Source organism: Scyliorhinus torazame, chromosome 27 (assembly GCF_047496885.1).
Source record: "Scyliorhinus torazame isolate Kashiwa2021f chromosome 27, sScyTor2.1, whole genome shotgun sequence".
Taxonomy (NCBI): domain Eukaryota; kingdom Metazoa; phylum Chordata; class Chondrichthyes; order Carcharhiniformes; family Scyliorhinidae; genus Scyliorhinus; species Scyliorhinus torazame.
Window position 1 is genome coordinate 4,937,317 of NC_092733.1, and position 19,478 is coordinate 4,956,794.

The window sequence follows — 19,478 nt, forward strand, 5'->3', positions numbered from 1 at the left end:
GCACAGTCAGCCCATTCCCAACTGTCATTTTTCACAGTCAGCCCATTCCCAACTGCCATTGTGCACAGTCAGCCCATTCCCAACTCTCATGGTGCACAGTCAGCCCATTCCCAACTGTCATGGTGCATAGACAGCCCATTCCCAACTGTCATGGTGCACAGTCAGCCCATTCCCAACTGTCATTGTTCACAGTCAGCCCATTCCCAACTGTCATTGTTCACAGTCAGCCCATTCCCAACTGTCATTGTGCACAGTCAGCCCATTCCCAACTGTCAATGTGCACAGTCAGCCCATTCCCAACTGTCACGGTGTACAGTCAGCCCATTCCCAACTGTCATTGTGCACAGTCAGCCCATTCCCAACTGTCATTGTGCACATGCAGCCCTTTCCCAATTGTCATTGTGCACAGTCAGCCCATTCCCAACTGTCATTGTGCACCAGTCAGCCCATTCCCAACTGTCATGGTGCACAGTCAACCCATTCCGAACTGTCACTGTGCACAGTCGGCACATTCCGAACTGTCATTGTGTACAGTCAGCCCATTCCCAACTGTCATTGTGCACAGTCAGCCCATTCCCAACTGTCATTGTGCACAGTCAGCCCATTCCCAACGGTCACGGTGTACAGTCAGCCCATTCCCAACTGTCATTGTGCACAGTCAGCCCATTCCCAACTGTCATTGTGCACATGCAGCCCTTTCCCAATTGTCATTGTGCACAGTCAGCCTATTCCCAACTGTCATTGTGCACTAGTCAGCCCATTCCCAACTGTCATGGTGCACAGTCAGCCCATTCCCAACTGTCACTGTGCACAGTCGGTGCATTCCGAACTGTCATTGTGTACAGTCAGCCCATTCCCAAATGTCATGGTGCACAGTCAGCCCATTCCCAACTGTCATTGTGCACAGTCAGCCCATTCCCAACTGTCATGGTGCAGTCAGCCCATTCCCAACTGTCATTGTGCACAGTCAGACCATTCCCAACTGTCGTGGTGCACAGTCAGCCCATTCCCAAGTGTTATTGTGCACAGTCAGCCCATTCCCAACTGTCATTGTGCACAGTCAGCCCATTCCCAACTGTCATTGGGCACAGTCAGCCCATTCCCAACTGTCATTTTTCAGTCAGCCCATTCCCAACTGCCATTGTGCACAGTCAGCCCATTCCCAACTCACATGGTGCACAGTCAGCCCATTCCCAACTGTCATGGTGCACAGTCAGCCCATTCCCAACTGTCATTGTTCACAGTCAGCCCATTCCCAACTGTCATTGTTCACAGTCAGCCCATTCCCAACTGTCATTGTGCACAGTCAGCCCATTCCCAACTGTCACGGTGTACAGTCAGCCCATTCCCAACTGTCATTGTGCACAGTCAGCCCATTCCCAACTGTCATTGAGCACAGTCAGCCCTTTCCCAATTGTCATTGTGCACAGTCAGCCCATTCCCAACTGTCATTGTCCACCAGTCAGCCCATTCCCAACTGTTATTGTGCACAGTCAGCCCATTCCCAACTGTCAATGTGCACAGTCAGCCCATTCCCAACTGTCATGGTGTACAGTCAGCCCATTCCCAACTGACATTGTGCACAGTCAGCCCATTCCCAACTGTCATGGTGCACTGTCAGCCCATTCCCAACTGTCATTGTGCACAGTCAGCCCATTCCCAAATGTCATGGCGCACAGGCAGCCCATTCCCAACTTTCACTGTGCACAGTCGGCCCATTCCCAACTGTCATTGTGCACAGTCGGCCCATTCCCAACTGTCGTGGTGCACAGTCGGCCCATTCCCAACTGTCATTGTGCACAGTCAGCCCATTCCCAACTGTCATGGTGTACAGTCAGCCCATTCCCAACTGTCATTGTGCACAGTCAGCCCATTCCCAACTGTCATTGTGCACAGTCAGCCCATTCCCAACTGTCATTGTGCACAGTCAGCCCATTCCCAACTGTCATAGTGCACAGTCAGCCCATTCCCAACTGTCATTGTGCACAGTCAGCCCATTCCTAACTGTCATTGTGCACAGTCAGCCCATTCCCAACTGTCATTGTTCACAGTCAGCCCATTCCCAACTGTCATTGTGCACAGTCAGCCCATTCCCAACTGTCATTGTGCACAGTCAGCCCATTCCCAACTGTCACGGTGTACAGCCAGCCCATTCCCAACTGTCATTGTGCACAGTCAGCCCATTCCCAACTGTTATGGGGCACAGTCAGCCCATTCCCAACTGTCAATGTGCACAGTCAGCCCATTCCCAACTGTCAATGTGCACAGTCAGCCCATTCCCAACTGTCATGGTGCACAGTCAGCCCATTCGCAACTGTCATTGCGCACAGTCAGCCCATTCCCAACTGTCATTGTGCACAGTCAGCCCATTCCCAACTGTCATTGTGCACATTCAGCCCATTCCCAACTGTTATTGTTCACAGTCAGCCCATTCCCAACTGCCATTGTGCACAGTCAGCCCATTCCCAACTGTCATTGTGCACAGTCAGCCCATTCCCAACTGTCATTGTGCATAGTCAGCCCATTCCCAACTGTCATGGTGCACAGTCAGCCCATTCCCAACTGTCATTGTGCAGTCAGCCCATTCCCAGCTATCATGGTGCACACTCACCCCATTCCGAACTGTCATTGCTCACAGTCAGCCCATTCCCAACTGTCATGGTGCACAGTCAGCCCATTCCCAACTGTTATTGTGCACAGTCAGCCCATTCCCAACTGTCAATGTGCACATTCAGCCCATTCCCAACTGTTATTGTTCACAGTCAGCCCATTCCCAACTGCCATTGTGCACAGTCAGCCCATTCCCAACTGTCATTGTGCACAGTCAGCCCATTCCCAACTGTCATTGTGCATAGTCAGCCCATTCCCAACTGTCATGGTGCACAGTCAGCCCATTCCCAACTGTCATTGTGCAGTCAGCCCATTCCCAGCTATCATGGTGCACACTCACCCCATTCCGAACTGTCATTGCTCACAGTCAGCCCATTCCCAACTGTCATGGTGCACAGTCAGCCCATTCCCAACTGTTATTGTGCACAGTCAGCCCATTCCCAACTGTCAATGTGCACAGTCAGCCCATTCCCAACTGTCATGGTGTACAGTCAGCCCATTCCCAACTGTCATTGTGCACAGTCAGCCCATTCCCAACTGTCATGGTGCACTGTCAGCCCATTCCCAACTGTCATGGCGCACAGTCAGCCCATTCCCAACTTTCACTGTGCACAGTCGGCCCATTCCCAACTGTCATTGTGCACAGTCGGCCCATTCCCAACTGTCGTGGTGCACAGTCGGCCCATTCCCAACTGTCATTGTGCACAGTCAGCCCATTCCCAACTGTCATGGTGTACAGTCAGCCCATTCCCAACTGTCATTGTGCACAGTCAGCCCATTCCCAACTGTCATTGTGCACAGTCAGCCCATTCCCAACTGTCATTGTGCACAGTCAGCCCATTCCCAACTGTCATAGTGCACAGTCAACCCATTCCCAACTGTCATTGTGCACAGTCAGCCCATTCCTAACTGTCATTGTGCGCAGTCAGCCCATTCCCAACTGTCATTGTTCACAGTCAGCCCATTCCTAACTGTCATTGTTCACAGACAGCCCATTCCCAACTGTCATTGTGCACAGTCAGCCCATTCCCAACTGTCATTGTGCACAGTCAGCCCATTCCCAACTGTCAGGGTGTACAGTCAGCCCATTCCCAACTGTCATTGTGCACAGTCAGCCCATTCCCAACTGTCATTGTGCACAGTCAGCCCATTCCCAACTGTCATTGAGCACAGTCAGCCCTTTCCCAATTGTCATTGTGCACAGTCAGCCCATTCCCAACTGTCATTGTCCACCAGTCAGCCCATTCCCAACTGTTATTGTGCACAGTCAGCCCATTCCCAACTGTCAATGTGCACAGTCAGCCCATTCCCAACTGTCATGGTGTACAGTCAGCCCATTCCCAACTGTCATTGTGCACAGTCAGCCCATTCCCAACTGTCATGGTGCACTGTCAGCCCATTCCCAACTGTCATTGTGCACAGTCAGCCCATTCCCAAATGTCATGGCGCACAGTCAGCCCATTCCCAACTGTCATGGTGCACAGTCAGCCCATTCCCAACTGTCATGGTGCACAGTCAGCCCATTCCCAACTGTCATTGTGCACAGTAAGCCCATTCCCAACTGTCATGGTGCACAGTCAGCCCATTTCCAACTGTCATTGTTCACATTCAGCCCATTCCCAACTGTCATTGTTGACAGTCAGCCCATCCCAACTGTAATGGTGCACAGTCAGCCCATTCCCAACTGTCATTGTGCACAGTCAGCCCATTCCCAACTGCCATGGTGCACTCCCAGCCCATTCCCAACTTTCATGGTGCACAGGCAGCCCATTCCCAACTGTCATGGTGCACAGTCTGCCCATTCCCAACTGTCATTGTGCATAGTCAGCCCAATCCCAGCTGTCATGGTGCACAGTCAGACCATTCCCAATTGTCATTGTGCACAGTCAGCCCATTCCCAACTGTCATTGTGCACAGTCAGCCCATTCCCAACTGTCATGGTGCACATTCCCAACTGTCATTGTGCACAGTCAGCCCATTCCCAACTGTCATTGTGCACAGTCAGCCCATTCCCAACTGTCATTGTGCACAGTCAGCCCATTCCCAACTGTCATGGTGTACAGTCAGCCCATTCCCAACTGTCACTGTGCCCAGTCAGCCCATTGCCAACAGTCATTGTGCACAGTCAGCCCATTCCCAACTGTTATGGTGCACAGTCAGCCCATTCCCAACTGTCATGGTGCACAGTCAGCCCATTCTCAACTGTCATGGTGCACAGTCAGCCCATTCATAACTGTCATTGTGCACAGTAAGCCCATTCCCAACTGTCATGGTGCACAGTCAGCCCATTTCCAACTGTCATTGTTCACATTCAGCCCATTCCCAACTGTCAATGTTGACAGTCAGCCCATTCCCAACTGTAATGGTGCACAGTCAGCCCATTCCCAACTGTCATTGTGCACAGTCAGCCCATTCCCAACTGCCATGGTGCATTCCCAACTTTCATGGTGCACAGGCAGCCCATTCCCAACTGTCATGGTGCACAGTCTGCCCATTCCCAACTGTCATTGTGCATAGTCAGCCCAATCCCAGCTGTCATGGTGCACAGTCAGACCATTCCCAACTGTCATTGTGCACAGTCAGCCCATTCCCAACTGTCATTGTGCACAGTCAGCCCATTCCCAACTGTCATGGTGTACAGTCAGCCCATTCTCAACTGTCATGGTGCACAGTCACCCCATTCCCAACTGTCATGGTGCACAGTCAGCCCTTTCCCAATTGTCATTGTGCACAGTCAGCCCATTCCCAACTGTCATTGTGCACAGTCAGCCCATTCCCAACTGTCATGGTGCACATTCTCAACTGTCATGGTGCACAGTCAGCCCATTCCCAACTGTCATTGTGCACAGTCAGCCCATTCCCAACTGTCATTGTGCAGTCAGCCCATTCCTAACTGTCATTGTGCACAGTCAGCCCATTCCCAACTGTCATTGTGCACAGTCAGCCCATTCCCAACTTTCATGGTGCACAGGCAGCCCATTCCCAACTGTCATGGTGCACAGTCAGCCCATTCCCAACTGTCATTGTGCACAGGCAGCCCATTCCCAACTGTCATTGTGCACAGTCAGCCCATTCCCAACTGTCATGGTGCACAGTCAGCCCATTCCCAACTGTCATGGTGCACTGTCAGTCCATTCCCAACTGTCATTGTGCACAGTCAGCCCATTCCCAACTGTCATGGTGCACAGCCAGCCCATTTCCAACTGTTACTGTGCACAGTCGGCCCATTCCCAACTGTCATTGTGCACAGTCAACCCATTCCCAACTGTCATGGTGCACATTCCCAACTGTCATTGTGCACAGTCAGCCCATTCCCAACTGTCATTGTGCAGTCAGCCCATTCCCAACTGTAATTGTGCACAGTCAGCCCTTTCCAACTGTCATTGTGCACAGTCAGCCCATTCCCAACTGTCATGGTGTACAGGCAGCCCATTCTCAACTGTCATGGTGCACAGTCAGCCCATTCCCAACTGCCATGATGCACAGTCAGCCCTTTCCCAAGTCTCATTATGCACAGTCAGCCCATCCCCAACTGTCGTTGTGCACAGTCAGCCCATTCCCAACTGTCATGGTGTACAGTCAGCCCATTCCCAACTGTCACTGTGCCCAGTCAGCCCATTCCCAACAGTCATTGTGCACAGTCAGCCCATTCCCAACTGTTATGGTGCACAGTCAGCCAATTCCCAACTGTCATGGTGCACAGTCAGCCCATTCCCAACTGTCATGGTGCACAGTCAGCCCATTCCCAACTGTCATTGTGCACAGTAAGCCCATTCCCAACTGTCATGGTGCACAGTCAGCCCATTTCCAACTGTCATTGTTCACATTCAGCCCATTCCCAACTGTCATTGTTGACAGTCAGCCCATTCCCAACTGTAATGGTGCACAGTCAGCCCATTCCCAACTGTCATTGTGCACAGTCAGCCCATTCCCAACTGCCATGGTGCACTCCCAGCCCATTCCCAACTTTCATGGTGCACAGGCAGCCCATTCCCAACTGTCATGGTGCACAGTCTGCCCATTCCCAACTGTCATTGTGCATAGTCAGCCCAATCCCAGCTGTCATGGTGCACAGTCAGACCATTCCCAACTGTCATTGTGCACAGTCAGCCCATTCCCAACTGTCATTGTGCACAGTCAGCTCATTCCCAACTGTCATGGTATACAGTCAGCCCATTCTCAACTGTCATGGTGCACAGTCACCCCATTCCCAACTGTCATGGTGCACAGTCAGCCCTTTCCCAATTGTCATTGTGCACAGTCAGCCCATTCCCAACTGTCATTGTGCACAGTCAGCCCATTCCCAACTGTCATGGTGCACATTCCCAACTGTCATTGTGCACAGTCAGCCCATTCCCAACTGTCATTGTGCACAGTCAGCCCATTCCCAACTGTCATTGTGCACAGTCAGCCCATTCCCAACTGTCATTGGGCACAGTCAGCCCATTCCCAACTGTCATCGTGCACAGTAAGCCCATTCCCAACCGTCATGCTGCACAGTCAGCCCATTCCCAACTGTCATTGTGCACAGTCAGCCCATTCCCAACCGTCATTGTGCACATTCAGCCCATTCCCAACCGTCATGGTGCACAGGCAGCCCATTACCAACCGTCATGGTTCACAGTCAGCCCATTCCCAACTGTCATTGGGCACAGTCAGCCCAATCCCAGCTGTCATGGTGCACAGTCAGCCCATTCCCAACTGTCATTGTGCACAGTCAGCCCATTCGGATCTGTCATTGTGCACAGTCAGCCCATTCCCAACTGTTATTGTGCACAGTCAGCCCATTCCCAACTGTCAATGTGCACAGTCAGCCCATTCCCAACTGTCATGGTGTAGTCAGCCCATTCCCAACTGTCATTGTGCACAGGCAGCCCATTCCCAACTGTCATGGTGCACAGTCAGCCCATTCCCAACTGTCATGGTGCACTGTCAGCCCATTCCCAACTGTCATGGTGCACTGTCAGCCCATTCCCAACTGTCATTGTGCACAGTCAGCCCATTCCCAACTGTCATGGTGCACAGCCAGCCCATTCCCAACTGTTACTGTGCACAGTCGGCCCATTCCCAACTGTCATTGTGCACAGACAGCCCATTCCCAACTGTCATGGTGCACAGACAGCCCATTCCCAACTGTCATGGTGCACATTCCCAACTGTCATTGTGCACAGTCAGCCCATTCCCAACTGTCATTGTGCACAGTCAGCCCATTCCCAACTGTCATTGTGCACAGTCAGCCCATTCCCAACTGTCATTGTGCACAGTCAGCCCATTCCCAACTGTCATGGTGTACAGGCAGCCCATTCTCAACTGTCATGGTGCACAGTCAGCCCATTCCCAACTGCCATGGTGCACAGTCAGCCCTTTCCCAAGTCTCATTATGCACAGTCAGCCCATCCCCAACTGTCGTTGTGCACAGTCAGCCCATTCCCAACTGTCATTGTGCACAGTCAGCCCATTCCCAACTGTCATTGTGCACAGTCAGCCCATTCCCAACTGTCATTGTGCACAGTCAGCCCATTCCCAACTGTCATTGTGCACAGTCAGCCCATTCCCAACTTTCATGGTGCACAGGCAGCCCAGTCCCAACTGTCATTGTGCACAGTCAGCCCATTCCCAACTGTCATTGTGCACAGTCAGCCCATTCCCAACGATCATGGTGTACAGTCAGCCCATTCCCAACTGTCATGGTGTACAGTCAGCCCATTCCCAACTGTCATTGTGCACAGTCAGCCCAGTCCCAACTGTCATTGTGCACAGTCAGCCCATTCCCAACTGTCATTGTGCACAGTCAGCCCAGTCCCAACTGTCATTGTGCACAGTCAGCCCATTCCCAACTGTCATTGTGCACAGTCAGCCCAGTCTTTGGTAATGGCCTCGCTCCCGTTTACCCCGGGGAAATACACTAATAGCCCTGTGGTGGTGTAATCGATAAAGATTTTGAATCAGCTGAGGAAGCAATTTAAGTTTGGGTTGGCGTCAGTACTGGCCCCGCTATGTAGGAAGCATAGGTTTATGCCTGGACGGATGGACGTGATGTATGGAAGGTGGCAGAGGGCAGGGGTAGAGCGAGTGAGGGATCTTTTTCTAGAAGAACAGTTTGCAGAGTTAGGGGAATTTCAGGAGAAATACGAGTTACCAAAGTGGACTGGGTTCAGGTACCTACAGATGCGGGACTATGTACAGAAGGAGCTGCCTTCTTTCCCCCAATGACCGGAGTATACATTACTGGAAAAGCAGTGAGCTCCAGACAATGGGGAGAAGTGAATATCAGAGACATCTATGGATGGTTGGGAAAGAAAGAGACAGTGTTAGCGGAAAGGATTAAGGGCAGGTGAGAGGAAGAGTTGGGAACCGAATTAGGGTGGAGGATATGGAGTGAAGTACTGCGTCGGGAGAACTTGCCTTCCTCGTGTGCGAGGATGAGCCTCATTCAGTTTAAAGTCGTGCACAGGTTACACATTGTGATGATATGCATAAGCAGTCATGTATGTAGTGATAGACAAGATCGCCAACCAGCAGGTGGCAGTTTAGCACACTGGGCTAAATTGCTGGCTTTTAAAGCAGGCCAGCAGCACGGTTCATTTCCTGTACCAGCCTCCCCGAACAGGTGCTGGAAGGTGACTTTTCACAGTAACTTCATTTGAAGCCTACTTGTGACAATAAGTGATTTACATTTCATTTTCAGTGGAGAACAACCACGTGACTCTTACCTCAGGGAGTTGGTAGAGGGTCTTCGTAGTGAATAGTCACAATTTGTAGTAGCTCGTAGTTAATTTATTATAGTTAGTCATTTTTAATAATATTCTCATTGTTATCTTACTCGCGCATTTGTTCAACAATAAAACTTTAACTAGTCTAGAACAAGACATTCTTTAGTGCATTTATTCCAACCAGCCAAGCACCAGAACGTAACACATGGACATGGACCTGGATGAGGGATTTTTCCTTGGGGTGGAAGATCTTTGAGAGAGGCGTGGGCGTGGGCCAGCAAACCATGCCCATATGTTCTGGGGGGGGCGGGGGGGGGGTGGGGGTGGCGTGAAGCTGGAGGGTTTTTGGGAAGTGTTGTTCAAGGCTCTGTCGGGGATAGTGGGGAGGTAACTTCCTGCCCCCTGGTGGCACTTTTGGAGAATCGGAGCTGCTGGGGCTACAGGAGGGGAAGGTCTTTGCCTCCCTGATAACTTGGTGAAGGATTTTCCTGAACTGGCAGCCTGCTACGCTGCTGGGCTTGCATGTGAGTGGGGGACCTGCACGTATTTCTGAGACTGGAAAAGATCAAGTTTGCCCTAAGAGGGTCAGAAGATGGGTTTTATATTTTATGGTGTCCGTTCCTATCCATGTTCAATAACCTGTTTGACACCAGTGGAGAGATGGGGAGGGGGATAGGGGTTTAGAAGGGGAAAGATTTTCAAAACTATGTATAACTTGTGTATTTGAAGATGTTCTATGTTATCTTATTTGTTTAAGTATGGAATAAAATATATATATTTTTAAAATGAATGGGCTGACAGTTCACCATGACAGTTGGGAATGGAACAAAGAACAAAGAAATGTACAGCACAGGAACAGGCCCTTCGGCCCTCCAAGCCTGTGCCAATCATGATGCCCTAACTAAAAAAAACTTTCTGCCCTTACTCGGTCCGTATCCATCTATTTCCTCCCTATTCATCTACCCATCTAGAAAAATGAAAAAAAAAATGAAAATCGCTTATTGTCACAAGTAGGTTTCAATGCAGTTACTGTGAAAAGCCCCTAGTCGCCACATTCTAGCACCTGTTTCGGGAGGCTGGTATCTGCAAACTTACTAATCAGACCAGTTACATTTTCCTCCAAATCATTTATATATACTACAAACAGCAAAGGTCCCAGCACTGATCCCTGCGGAACACCACTGGTCACAGCCCTCCAATTAGAAAAGCATCCCTCCATTGCTACCCTCTGCCTTCTATGGCCTAGCCAGTTCTGTATCCACCTTGCCAGTTCACCCCTGATCCCGTGTGACTTCACCTTTTGTACTAGTCTACCATGAGGGACCTTGTCAAAGGCCCTACTGAAGTCCATATAGACAACATCTTCTGCCCTACCTGCATCAATCATCTTAGTGACCTCCTCGAAACACTATCAAGTTAGTGAGACACGACCTCCCCTTCACAAAACCATGCTGCCTCTCACTAATACGTCCATTTGCTTCCAAATGGGAGTAGATCCTGTCTCGAAGAATTCTTCCCAGTAATTTCCTGACCACTGACGTAAGGCTCACCGGCCTGTAGTTCCCTGGATTATCCTTGCTACCCTTCTTAAACAGAGGAACAACATTGGCTATTCTCCAGTCCTCCGGGACATCACCTGAAGACAGTGAGGATCCAAAGATTTCTGTCAAGGCCTCAGCAATTTCCTCTCTAGCCTCCTTCAGTATTCTGGGGTAGATCCCATCAGGTCCTGGGGACTTATCTACCGTAATATTTTTCCAGACGCCCAACACCTCGTCTTTTTGGATCTCAATGTGACCCAGGCTATCTACACACCCTTCTCCAGATTCAACATCCACCAATTCCTTCTCTTTGGAGAATACTGATGCAAAGTATTCATTTAGTACCTCGCCCATTTCCTCTGGCTCCACACATAGATTCCTTTGCCTATCCTTCAGTGGGCCAACCATTTCCCTGGCTACCATCTTGCTTTTTATGTACGTGTAAAAAGCCTTGGGATTTTCCTTAACCCTATTTGCCAATGACATTTCGTGACCCCCTTCTAGCCCTCCTGACTCCTTGCTTAAGTTCCTTCCTACTTTCCTTATATTCCACACAGGCTTCGTCTGTTCCCAGCCTTTTAGCCCTGACAAATGCCTCCTTTTTCTTTTTGACGAGGCCTACAATATCTCTCGTTATCCAAGGTTCCCGAAAATTGCATATTTCGGAATGGGCTGACTGTGCACCATGACAGTTGGGAATGGGCTGACTGTGCACAATGACAGTTGGGAATGGGCTGACTGTGCACAATGACAGTTGGGAATGGGCTGACTGTGCACAATGACAGTTGGGAATGGGCTGACTGTACACCATGACAGTTGGGAATGGGCTGACTGTGCACAATGACAGTTGGGAATGGGCTGACTGTGCACAATGACAGTTGGGAATGGGCTGACTGTGCACCATGACAGTTGGGAATGGGCTGACTGTGCACCATGAGAGTTGGGAATGGGCTGACTGTGCACAATGACAGTTGGGAATGGGCTGACTGTGCACAATGACAGTTGGGAATGGGCTGACTGTACACCATGACAGTTGGGAATGGGCTGACTGTGCACAATGACAGTTGGGAATGGGCTGACTGTGCACAATGACAGTTGGGAATGGGCTGACTGTGCACAATGACAGTTGGGAATGGGCTGACTGTACACCATGACAGTTGGGAATGGGCTGACTGTGCACAATGACAGTTGGGAATGGGCTGACTGTGCACCATGAGAGTTGGGAATGGGCTGACTGTGCACCATGAGAGTTGGGAATGGGCTGACTGTGCACAATGACAGTTGGGAATGGGCTGACTGTGCACAATGACAGTTGGGAATGGGCTGACTGTGCACAATGACAGTTGGGAATGGGCTGACTGTGCACCATGACAGTTGGGAATGGGCTGACTGTACACCATGACAGTTGGGAATGGGCTGACTGTGCACAATGACAGTTGGGAATGGGCTGACTGTGCACAATGACAGTTGGGAATGGGCTGACTGTGCACAATGACAGTTGGGAATGGGCTGACTGTGCACCATGACAGTTGGGAATGGGCTGACTGTACACCATGACAGTTGGGAATGGGCTGACTGTGCACAATGACAGTTGGGAATGGGCTGACTGTGAACAATGGCAGTTGGGAATGGGCTGACTGTGCACAATGGCAGTTGGGAATGGGTTGGGAATGAGCTGACTGTGCTGTGGCAGTCGAGAATAGGCTGCAGCATGAGCGGAGCTGGACAACACAACTTCAAAAAAGGAGCTGAATATTGCACACTAAACGCTCAATGGAAAATTCCCATTGTTTGTAACAGGAAGGATTTTGGAGATGTATTTTTTCAGTAGTTTGAGTAACTGGTTGTTTGTTATATTTTCACAGGTGGAAGATGTGTGCCACATTTTGTGACCCCAGGAGTACTATTGATCATATTAATATCCTTCGGCTTGTGGTTGACATACAAAGTGCCAAGGGAATAGTGCCAATAACTGTCCAAAGACTCCTAATGGAAATGATCAAGAAAATTACTATTTAAAGAAATGTGATCCATATCTTATTGGAATAACAGCGATTGCAAATGTGTTTAACTGATTAAACTGATATTACAAGTCCTGATTTCAACAAAATTCTAACAATTCTGTTGTTAATTGTTACTGAGCAATGCTGCTTATTGCTAATTTAAAGACCACTCAGCAATTAATGTTATAACGGCAGCATTTCCTTGCTGACAATGCTTGCTGCTTTTGTATCCGTGTTTTTAATACTTTAGTGTTATTTCCACAAGTACCGGATAGTCACCTGGCCTCTGCTACCTAGATTAGTTTAATAATAGTAACAAAAATAACTTTCTTCCAACTAACCGATGTGAAGACTAATTTATATTTGGCTTGATTGTTTGCTTTAAAGACTTAAATATATTTTCGTAATGTATATTTTAAAAACAGATCAAATTAAGACTAGGGGTGTGATGTTTTGTGGTGATGGAGGTGGTCTTTCTCCAAATTTAGAGACACACCTCCGCGTGAAGGACCGGGTTACGCTAAGGAAGGGGTGGGTGGGTCAGGTTTTCCACTCGGGGTTTGATTCAAAGTCGCAGAGAGTGGCAATTTTGATGAGCAAGTAAACGGGGTTCGTGAGTATGAAGGAAGTGAGGGACCCGGGTGGGAGATATGTGATTGCGAGCGGGGTATTGGAAGGGACGCTGGTGGTGTTGGTGAATGTGTATGCACCGAAGTGGGATGATGTCGGTTTTGAGGGGATTTCTGGCAGCAATCCCGGACTTGGCCACGCACCGGTTGATTATGGGAGGAGATCTTTTTTTAAAATAAATTTAGAGTACTTAATTATTAATTTTTTTCCAATTAAGGGGCAATTTAACGTGGCCAATCCACCTAACCTGCACATCTTTGGGTTGTGGGGGTGAAACCCACGCAGACATGGGAGAGAATGTGCAAACTCCACACGGACAGTGAACCAGGTATGGGAGGAGATTTTAATTGTGTCCTAGAGCCGAGGGTAGATAGATCGAGCCCCAGGTCAGTGGGTAGGATATGAATGGCAAAGGAGCTGGGAAAAGATGGGTATGGTGGACCCGTGGTGCTTCAAGAACCTGGTGGAAGGGAGTATTTCTTTATTCGCATGTGTACAGGGTAAATTCCAGACTCAACTTTTTTGTGGTGAGCCTATGAGATTTTAGTCGGGGTGGAGGGGGCAGAGTACGCGGGGATAGTAATCTCGGACCACGTGCCCCATTGGCTGGATATTCGGTTTAGATCAGGATGGGAGCAGAGGCCGGGGTGGAGGTTCGATTTGGGGTTGCTAACAGATAGAGGGTTTTGTAACAAAGTGCGGGCTGTGATTAATGATTATGCAGAATTGAACCAAAACGGGATGGTGTCGGCGGCCACTTTTTGGGAAGGGCTAAAAGCGGTGGTTCAAGGGGAGATTATCTTGTTCAAGGCTCTTTTGGATAGGAAAAGGAGGGAGGAATATGAACGGCTAATGAATGAGAAATTGGAGATTAATAGGGAGCACTCGAGGGTGCGCACCACGAAGGGATTGGCGAGGAGGAAAAAATTTACAGGGGCAATTTGATAGGCTGACAATGGAGAAGGAGGTAGGACAGCTCCGTAGGGCACGAGGGATGCAGTACGAATACTGAGAGCCGCATGCTGGTGCATCAGCTGTGGAGGCAGACAACGTCTAGGGAAATATTGAAGATACGGACTGGGACAAGGGATGTGGTGTCGTAGCCGGGGAAGAATAACAAGGCATTTAGGGATTATTACAAAGAGCGTTAGACGGACTGGAGTTTCTACAGTTGGAGGAAGAGAAGAGGCAGGTGCTAGAGGAGCCTCTGGGGCTGAGGGAGTTATGGACAGTATAAGGGGTATGAAGTCGGGGAAGGCCCCGGGGCCCGATGACTACCCGGCGGAATTTTATAAGGAGCTTGCGATGGACCTGGCACCACATCTTTTGGGGGGGCGGGGGGGGGTTTAATGAGGCGTTGGAGAACGGGGTGCTGCCGCACTATAACACAGGCACCAATCACATTAATACCAAAAAAGGGGAAGGACCCGTTGGAATGTGGGTCGTATAGGTCCATATCATTGTTAAATACAGACGTGAAAGTGCTGGCTAAGTTGGTGGCGGGTGTGGTGTTGGGTGCTCTGGTGCACAGATGAGCCAACACAGTTGTATGTGGTACAACTCTATTTTATTATAACTCTTATAATACAGTTCGTTCTGGATACTCTGCACGTGCTGTCTCCCTGAGTGTGTTTGGCAATAGATGTGTCCTGGTTCTCCTCTGCAGCTAATACTGACCACCGGGGGTCGTGTCTGTGCTTTTATATCTTTCTGTCATTGGTTGTGGTGTTGTGTGTTCTGATTTGTCTGTTGGTGTGTCTATCATGATGTGTGTGTTTGAATATCATGACATCCCCCCTTTTTACAAAGATATGTGCCTACGTGGTTATAAATATAATTGTGTCGTGAGTGCATCGAAGAGTGTGTGTGTGTGTTATGTACAGCGTGTGTATATGACGTAACTATTTACATGGGGCGATGTCGGGTGCGTCACACTAACAAGGTTGTACCATAACAAAACTTGGATGCGAGAGAAAAAAAAAACTTGAACATTGGTCTGGTCAGACGATATCTGGAACAATAAACAACAACAGGTTATAATACAGAAGTGTTTGACTTTTTGAACGTATTAACAGCGTTATAAGTCCAGTCTAATGGGTGACCGCCTCAAGAATGGGCTGGTCCTCAAGCCGGTTCAGCTGTGGAGATTTGGGGTCACACTGGTTCACCTTGGACTGTTGGAGGTGATGCTGTTGCCGAAGTCTCTGCTTTACCATTTGTTGTACTTCGTGCAGTGCTTGGTTTTTTCATTCGTGCAAATATAACATTCAACATCTTTGTTAGTGGTGCCCTGGCTGTGGTTTGGTTCTGGTGGCGATGGAAGGGGCATGATCCGTGGCATCTCCACGAAGTCATCCTTGGGAACCAGTGGAGGATCCGGCGTGTGCGTACGGTTCAGTTGCGAGCGTGGAAGGCGGCACAAAGCCCGCTGATTGCGCCTACGCACCAATCCATCCGCCCTGCATGCCAGGAACAAGGTGGAGTCTGTTTTCTTTTTATGTTTGTGGTGGACGGCATCTTGTAGCCGATGGGTCGTTGCCATCGAAGTAGCACCATCACTAATATCATGCAAGGCGATGACTGTGCCAGATGTGGAAGTTGGCCGAGACCGTGTACGCTGGTTCCGGCCACCTGCTGTGCCGGAAGGGCGACTCCGCAGAGAAACGTCGAAGCATGTCGCCTTGGAGAGAGAATTGTTGCTCGCATCAACGTCTGGCGATGGCGCGAATTGGTGTGTCCATCTTGGACCGCCGGTGCTGGTTGCCACTGCCGACCCAGTGGGACTGCCACGCGATCCATTCCCTGTCGCCGTGGCATCTGCCGTCACCCTGAGCGTGCCATCACCGAGGCCGCGACACCGCCCGTCCGGAGCAAGGTCTGGCGTGCGCAAATCAGAGTCGGCGCTTGGCTGCTCCCCATCTGGAGTCCGGTCTGCCTTCCGTCGATGCCCCCCGTCCGGAGTCCCAACAGGTTCACTGGAGGCAGCCGAGATTCCCTGAAGCTGCACTTCTGGAGTCGGAACATGCAGGAATGCACCAACCAGTGGAGAGGCTCGAGCCATCGAGGGTGGAAGCGGTGCGCCGCCACCGCAGTCGTCAGTGGTCCCACCGTGATCGTCGAGTGCCTCGGTACGCACTAGGCGAGGTCTGTCACCTTGCACCTTTTGCATGGGAAGTGGGATGCTGTCGTCACTCGTCTCACATCCCGTGGATAGATCGTCATTAGCAGCTTGCTGTTCACTAGGGTTGGGTAAATTGTCAGAGTTTTCATCTGGTGGTGCACACCATGTCGGTGGACTGTCATTGTCTTGCCGTTGTCCTTCATTTGGGCTTTTCTTCTTTGGAACTTTAAATCTTCCCCCAGACATTGCAGAACCTTGTTTATTACCCCCAAATTCTCCCATATGTATGGTCTCGAATATAGGATCCAATGTTTCTATCGACATTGTACCATTTTCCAAAGAACATTCCGTTTCACTTTTCTTCTCAGGTACCTCATATGTAACTTTGTTTAATGTACATGCCTTCATGGTCTCTGGGTCTGATTTTGCTGGGACTGGCATTGTCACAGTCTCTCTTTTACTGTTCTCAATTGCCCACATTATACTCCCCATACATAACTGCTTAATCACTGGGGTTAGTGTGGTACAATGGATAATCGGGTCGACCTTATCTGCATCTTCACCATTAGTGGAAAGCACACTTGGTTCACTTGAAACTGCTGTGGGTTTTAAATTCGTTATCTGGCTACTCGATGTCGGTGTCCTCAGGATTCTTGCTCCAATGTTCTGCTCAATAATCAGTGGAGTGTGTATAGGTTCAATGCAATTAATGTTCCCCTCAAGGTTTGAAGAGTCATTACTGACTAACTGCTGGTCTCCGAAGTTGGGATTTTGCGGCATTGTGTTGAAGGGAGACATTTGTCCCTGCTGTAGATATGATTCAGGTTGTGTTATTTCCATTACCTGAGGATCAATGTCTTGTCCATTTTTTCGATCCGTACTAAAACACTGGCAATTCTCAGTCTGCTCCTTGCAAGTTAAACATTCAATTAATTTCGTTAGCAAATCCTCAGCATCCTTCTGTGGCCGTGCAGCATTATTAATCTCTGTTCGGCTACAATGATCCTGAAGGTCAGCGCATAAACCTTTTTTCTTCGGGCTTGGACGAGGCGATTCCTTTGGCTTGTCTTCAGTTGGGCTTGAACAGTCTTCAGCGCTGTGCCCTTCATTGTAGCATGAAAGACCGTCATGGTCATGCTGCTGTGTAGTGGAGCATGGTAGGCTGTTATAGCCTTCTTGCTGTTCACGTGAGCATGGCAGACTTGCATCGTCTGCCGCTGGTTGGTCAGGAGAGGTTGCTAGACCCTCATGGTCTTGTTCCTGCAAGGACTGCGCTCTGGAGTCTTGCGTTCCTTCCATCGTGGAGTCCGTCCACGAGCTCTCTGTGGAGGCTTGTGACACTGGAGTCACTTCTTGTTCGTGCAAGGACTGCGCTCTGGAGTCTTGCGTTGCTTCTATCGTGGAGGCTGTCCACGAGCTCTCTGTGGAGGCTTGTGACACTGGAGTCACTTCTTGTTCGTGCAAGGACTGCGCTCTGGAGTCTTGCGTTGCTTCTATCGTGGAGGCTGTCCACGAGCTCTCTGTGGAGGCTTGTGACACTGGAGTCACTTCTTGTCCGTGCAAGGACTGCGCTCTGGAGTCTTGCATTTCTGCAATTGTGGAGTCTGTCCACGAGCTTGCTGTGGAAGCTTGTGACACTGGAGTCACTTCTGGTTCATGCGAGGACTGCACTCTGGAGTCTTGCATGTCTTCTTTCATAGAGTCGGGAACGTTGAGCGGGACGTGGACCACGCTCTGTGTGGCAGCAGGGCACTCTCCGTGTGCTTGCACCGCTCCCTGTCTGTTAATGTCAGGCTGCAGCATCATCCGGTACTGATAAGTTGGAACGTCATGTCTGCTGGATTGAAGATCCTCAAATCCGAAAAATGAATCCGCATCTGCGTCGGATTCAATGTGGGGGCCGCCAATGTGCAACACGAAAGGTTCGTCCGAGTCATAGTCATATAGGACCACGGAGCTATCATTGGGCTCGCGAGGTCCGGAAACACTGTAAAAATCGTCATCGAAGTATTCAAGGTCGGAATCATCGGCTTGTGCGTAGGTAACTGCTTGTCGGAGGGTTCTTCGGAGGTCAAATTCATCTCCTGGGTCAATTTGCGGCACTGTGCTGTCATTCCAGGTGAGGGAAGGTTGTTTTACAGCTTTAACAGATTTTTGTTTTTTTGATTTGGGACGTTTCCCTTTTAAATTGGATTTGGGACATTTCCCTTTTAAATTGGTGCAGTCTGGGGCCTCTGACATCCTGACGCTCGGTATGTAGCACGTAGGAAGCGACTGCGCATGCTCAGATCGCTGTTCCTTTACCGATGGCCGTTTTCTTGACTGCGCATGCGCAGCATCTCGCGCATGCGCAAACGAAACTTCCGGTTCTGCGCACTGCTCGCGCAACTGTGCTAGCGTTATACCTTTAGCAAGATGGCCGCCGACCTCGACCCAGCCTTCTCTCAGGCCCGGGATTTCGGCCTCTGGGAATTCGGGCTCCGGGATCCCAGCCACGAGGTGAGTACTGCAGCTTTTCTTACCTTTACTTGCCGATTGGATTGCGTTTTCTTCACAGTACTTGGAGAATTTGCCCAGGACTGCCTGGTAATCGTACCTTTGCTGCCTCCTGAAGAACCTGAACCTTGTGAATATTTCTCTTGCCCTTGCACCGGCGATGGTGAGGAGAAATTCAATTTTTTCCCTATCATCCAGGTCTTTGAGTTCAGCTGCCACCAGGAACAATTCGAACATTTGCCGGAATCGCCGCCAGTTTTCGCGGAGGTCGCCATGGCACTGGAGCGCCTGCGGAACCGGGAGCTCGTACATCATGCCTGGGCACTGCTGGTTGTCTGTGTACGCTGAGGTATGCCGGCAGGTA

General features: G+C 50.0%; 1 protein-coding gene across 1 annotated transcript in view; it reads left to right on the plus strand.

The window, feature by feature from the left end:
- The window catches only part of LOC140403141 (intercellular adhesion molecule 4-like), a 68,634-nt gene extending 55,678 nt beyond the window's left edge, over positions 1-12,956 (plus strand). The window contains exon 5 of the mRNA XM_072490808.1: positions 12,730-12,956. Coding sequence (XP_072346909.1) covers positions 12,730-12,827 — 98 coding nt within the window. The 3' untranslated portion in view covers positions 12,828-12,956. The remainder of the gene's footprint in view (positions 1-12,729) is intronic.
- The last annotated feature ends 6,522 nt before the right edge of the window (positions 12,957-19,478 follow it).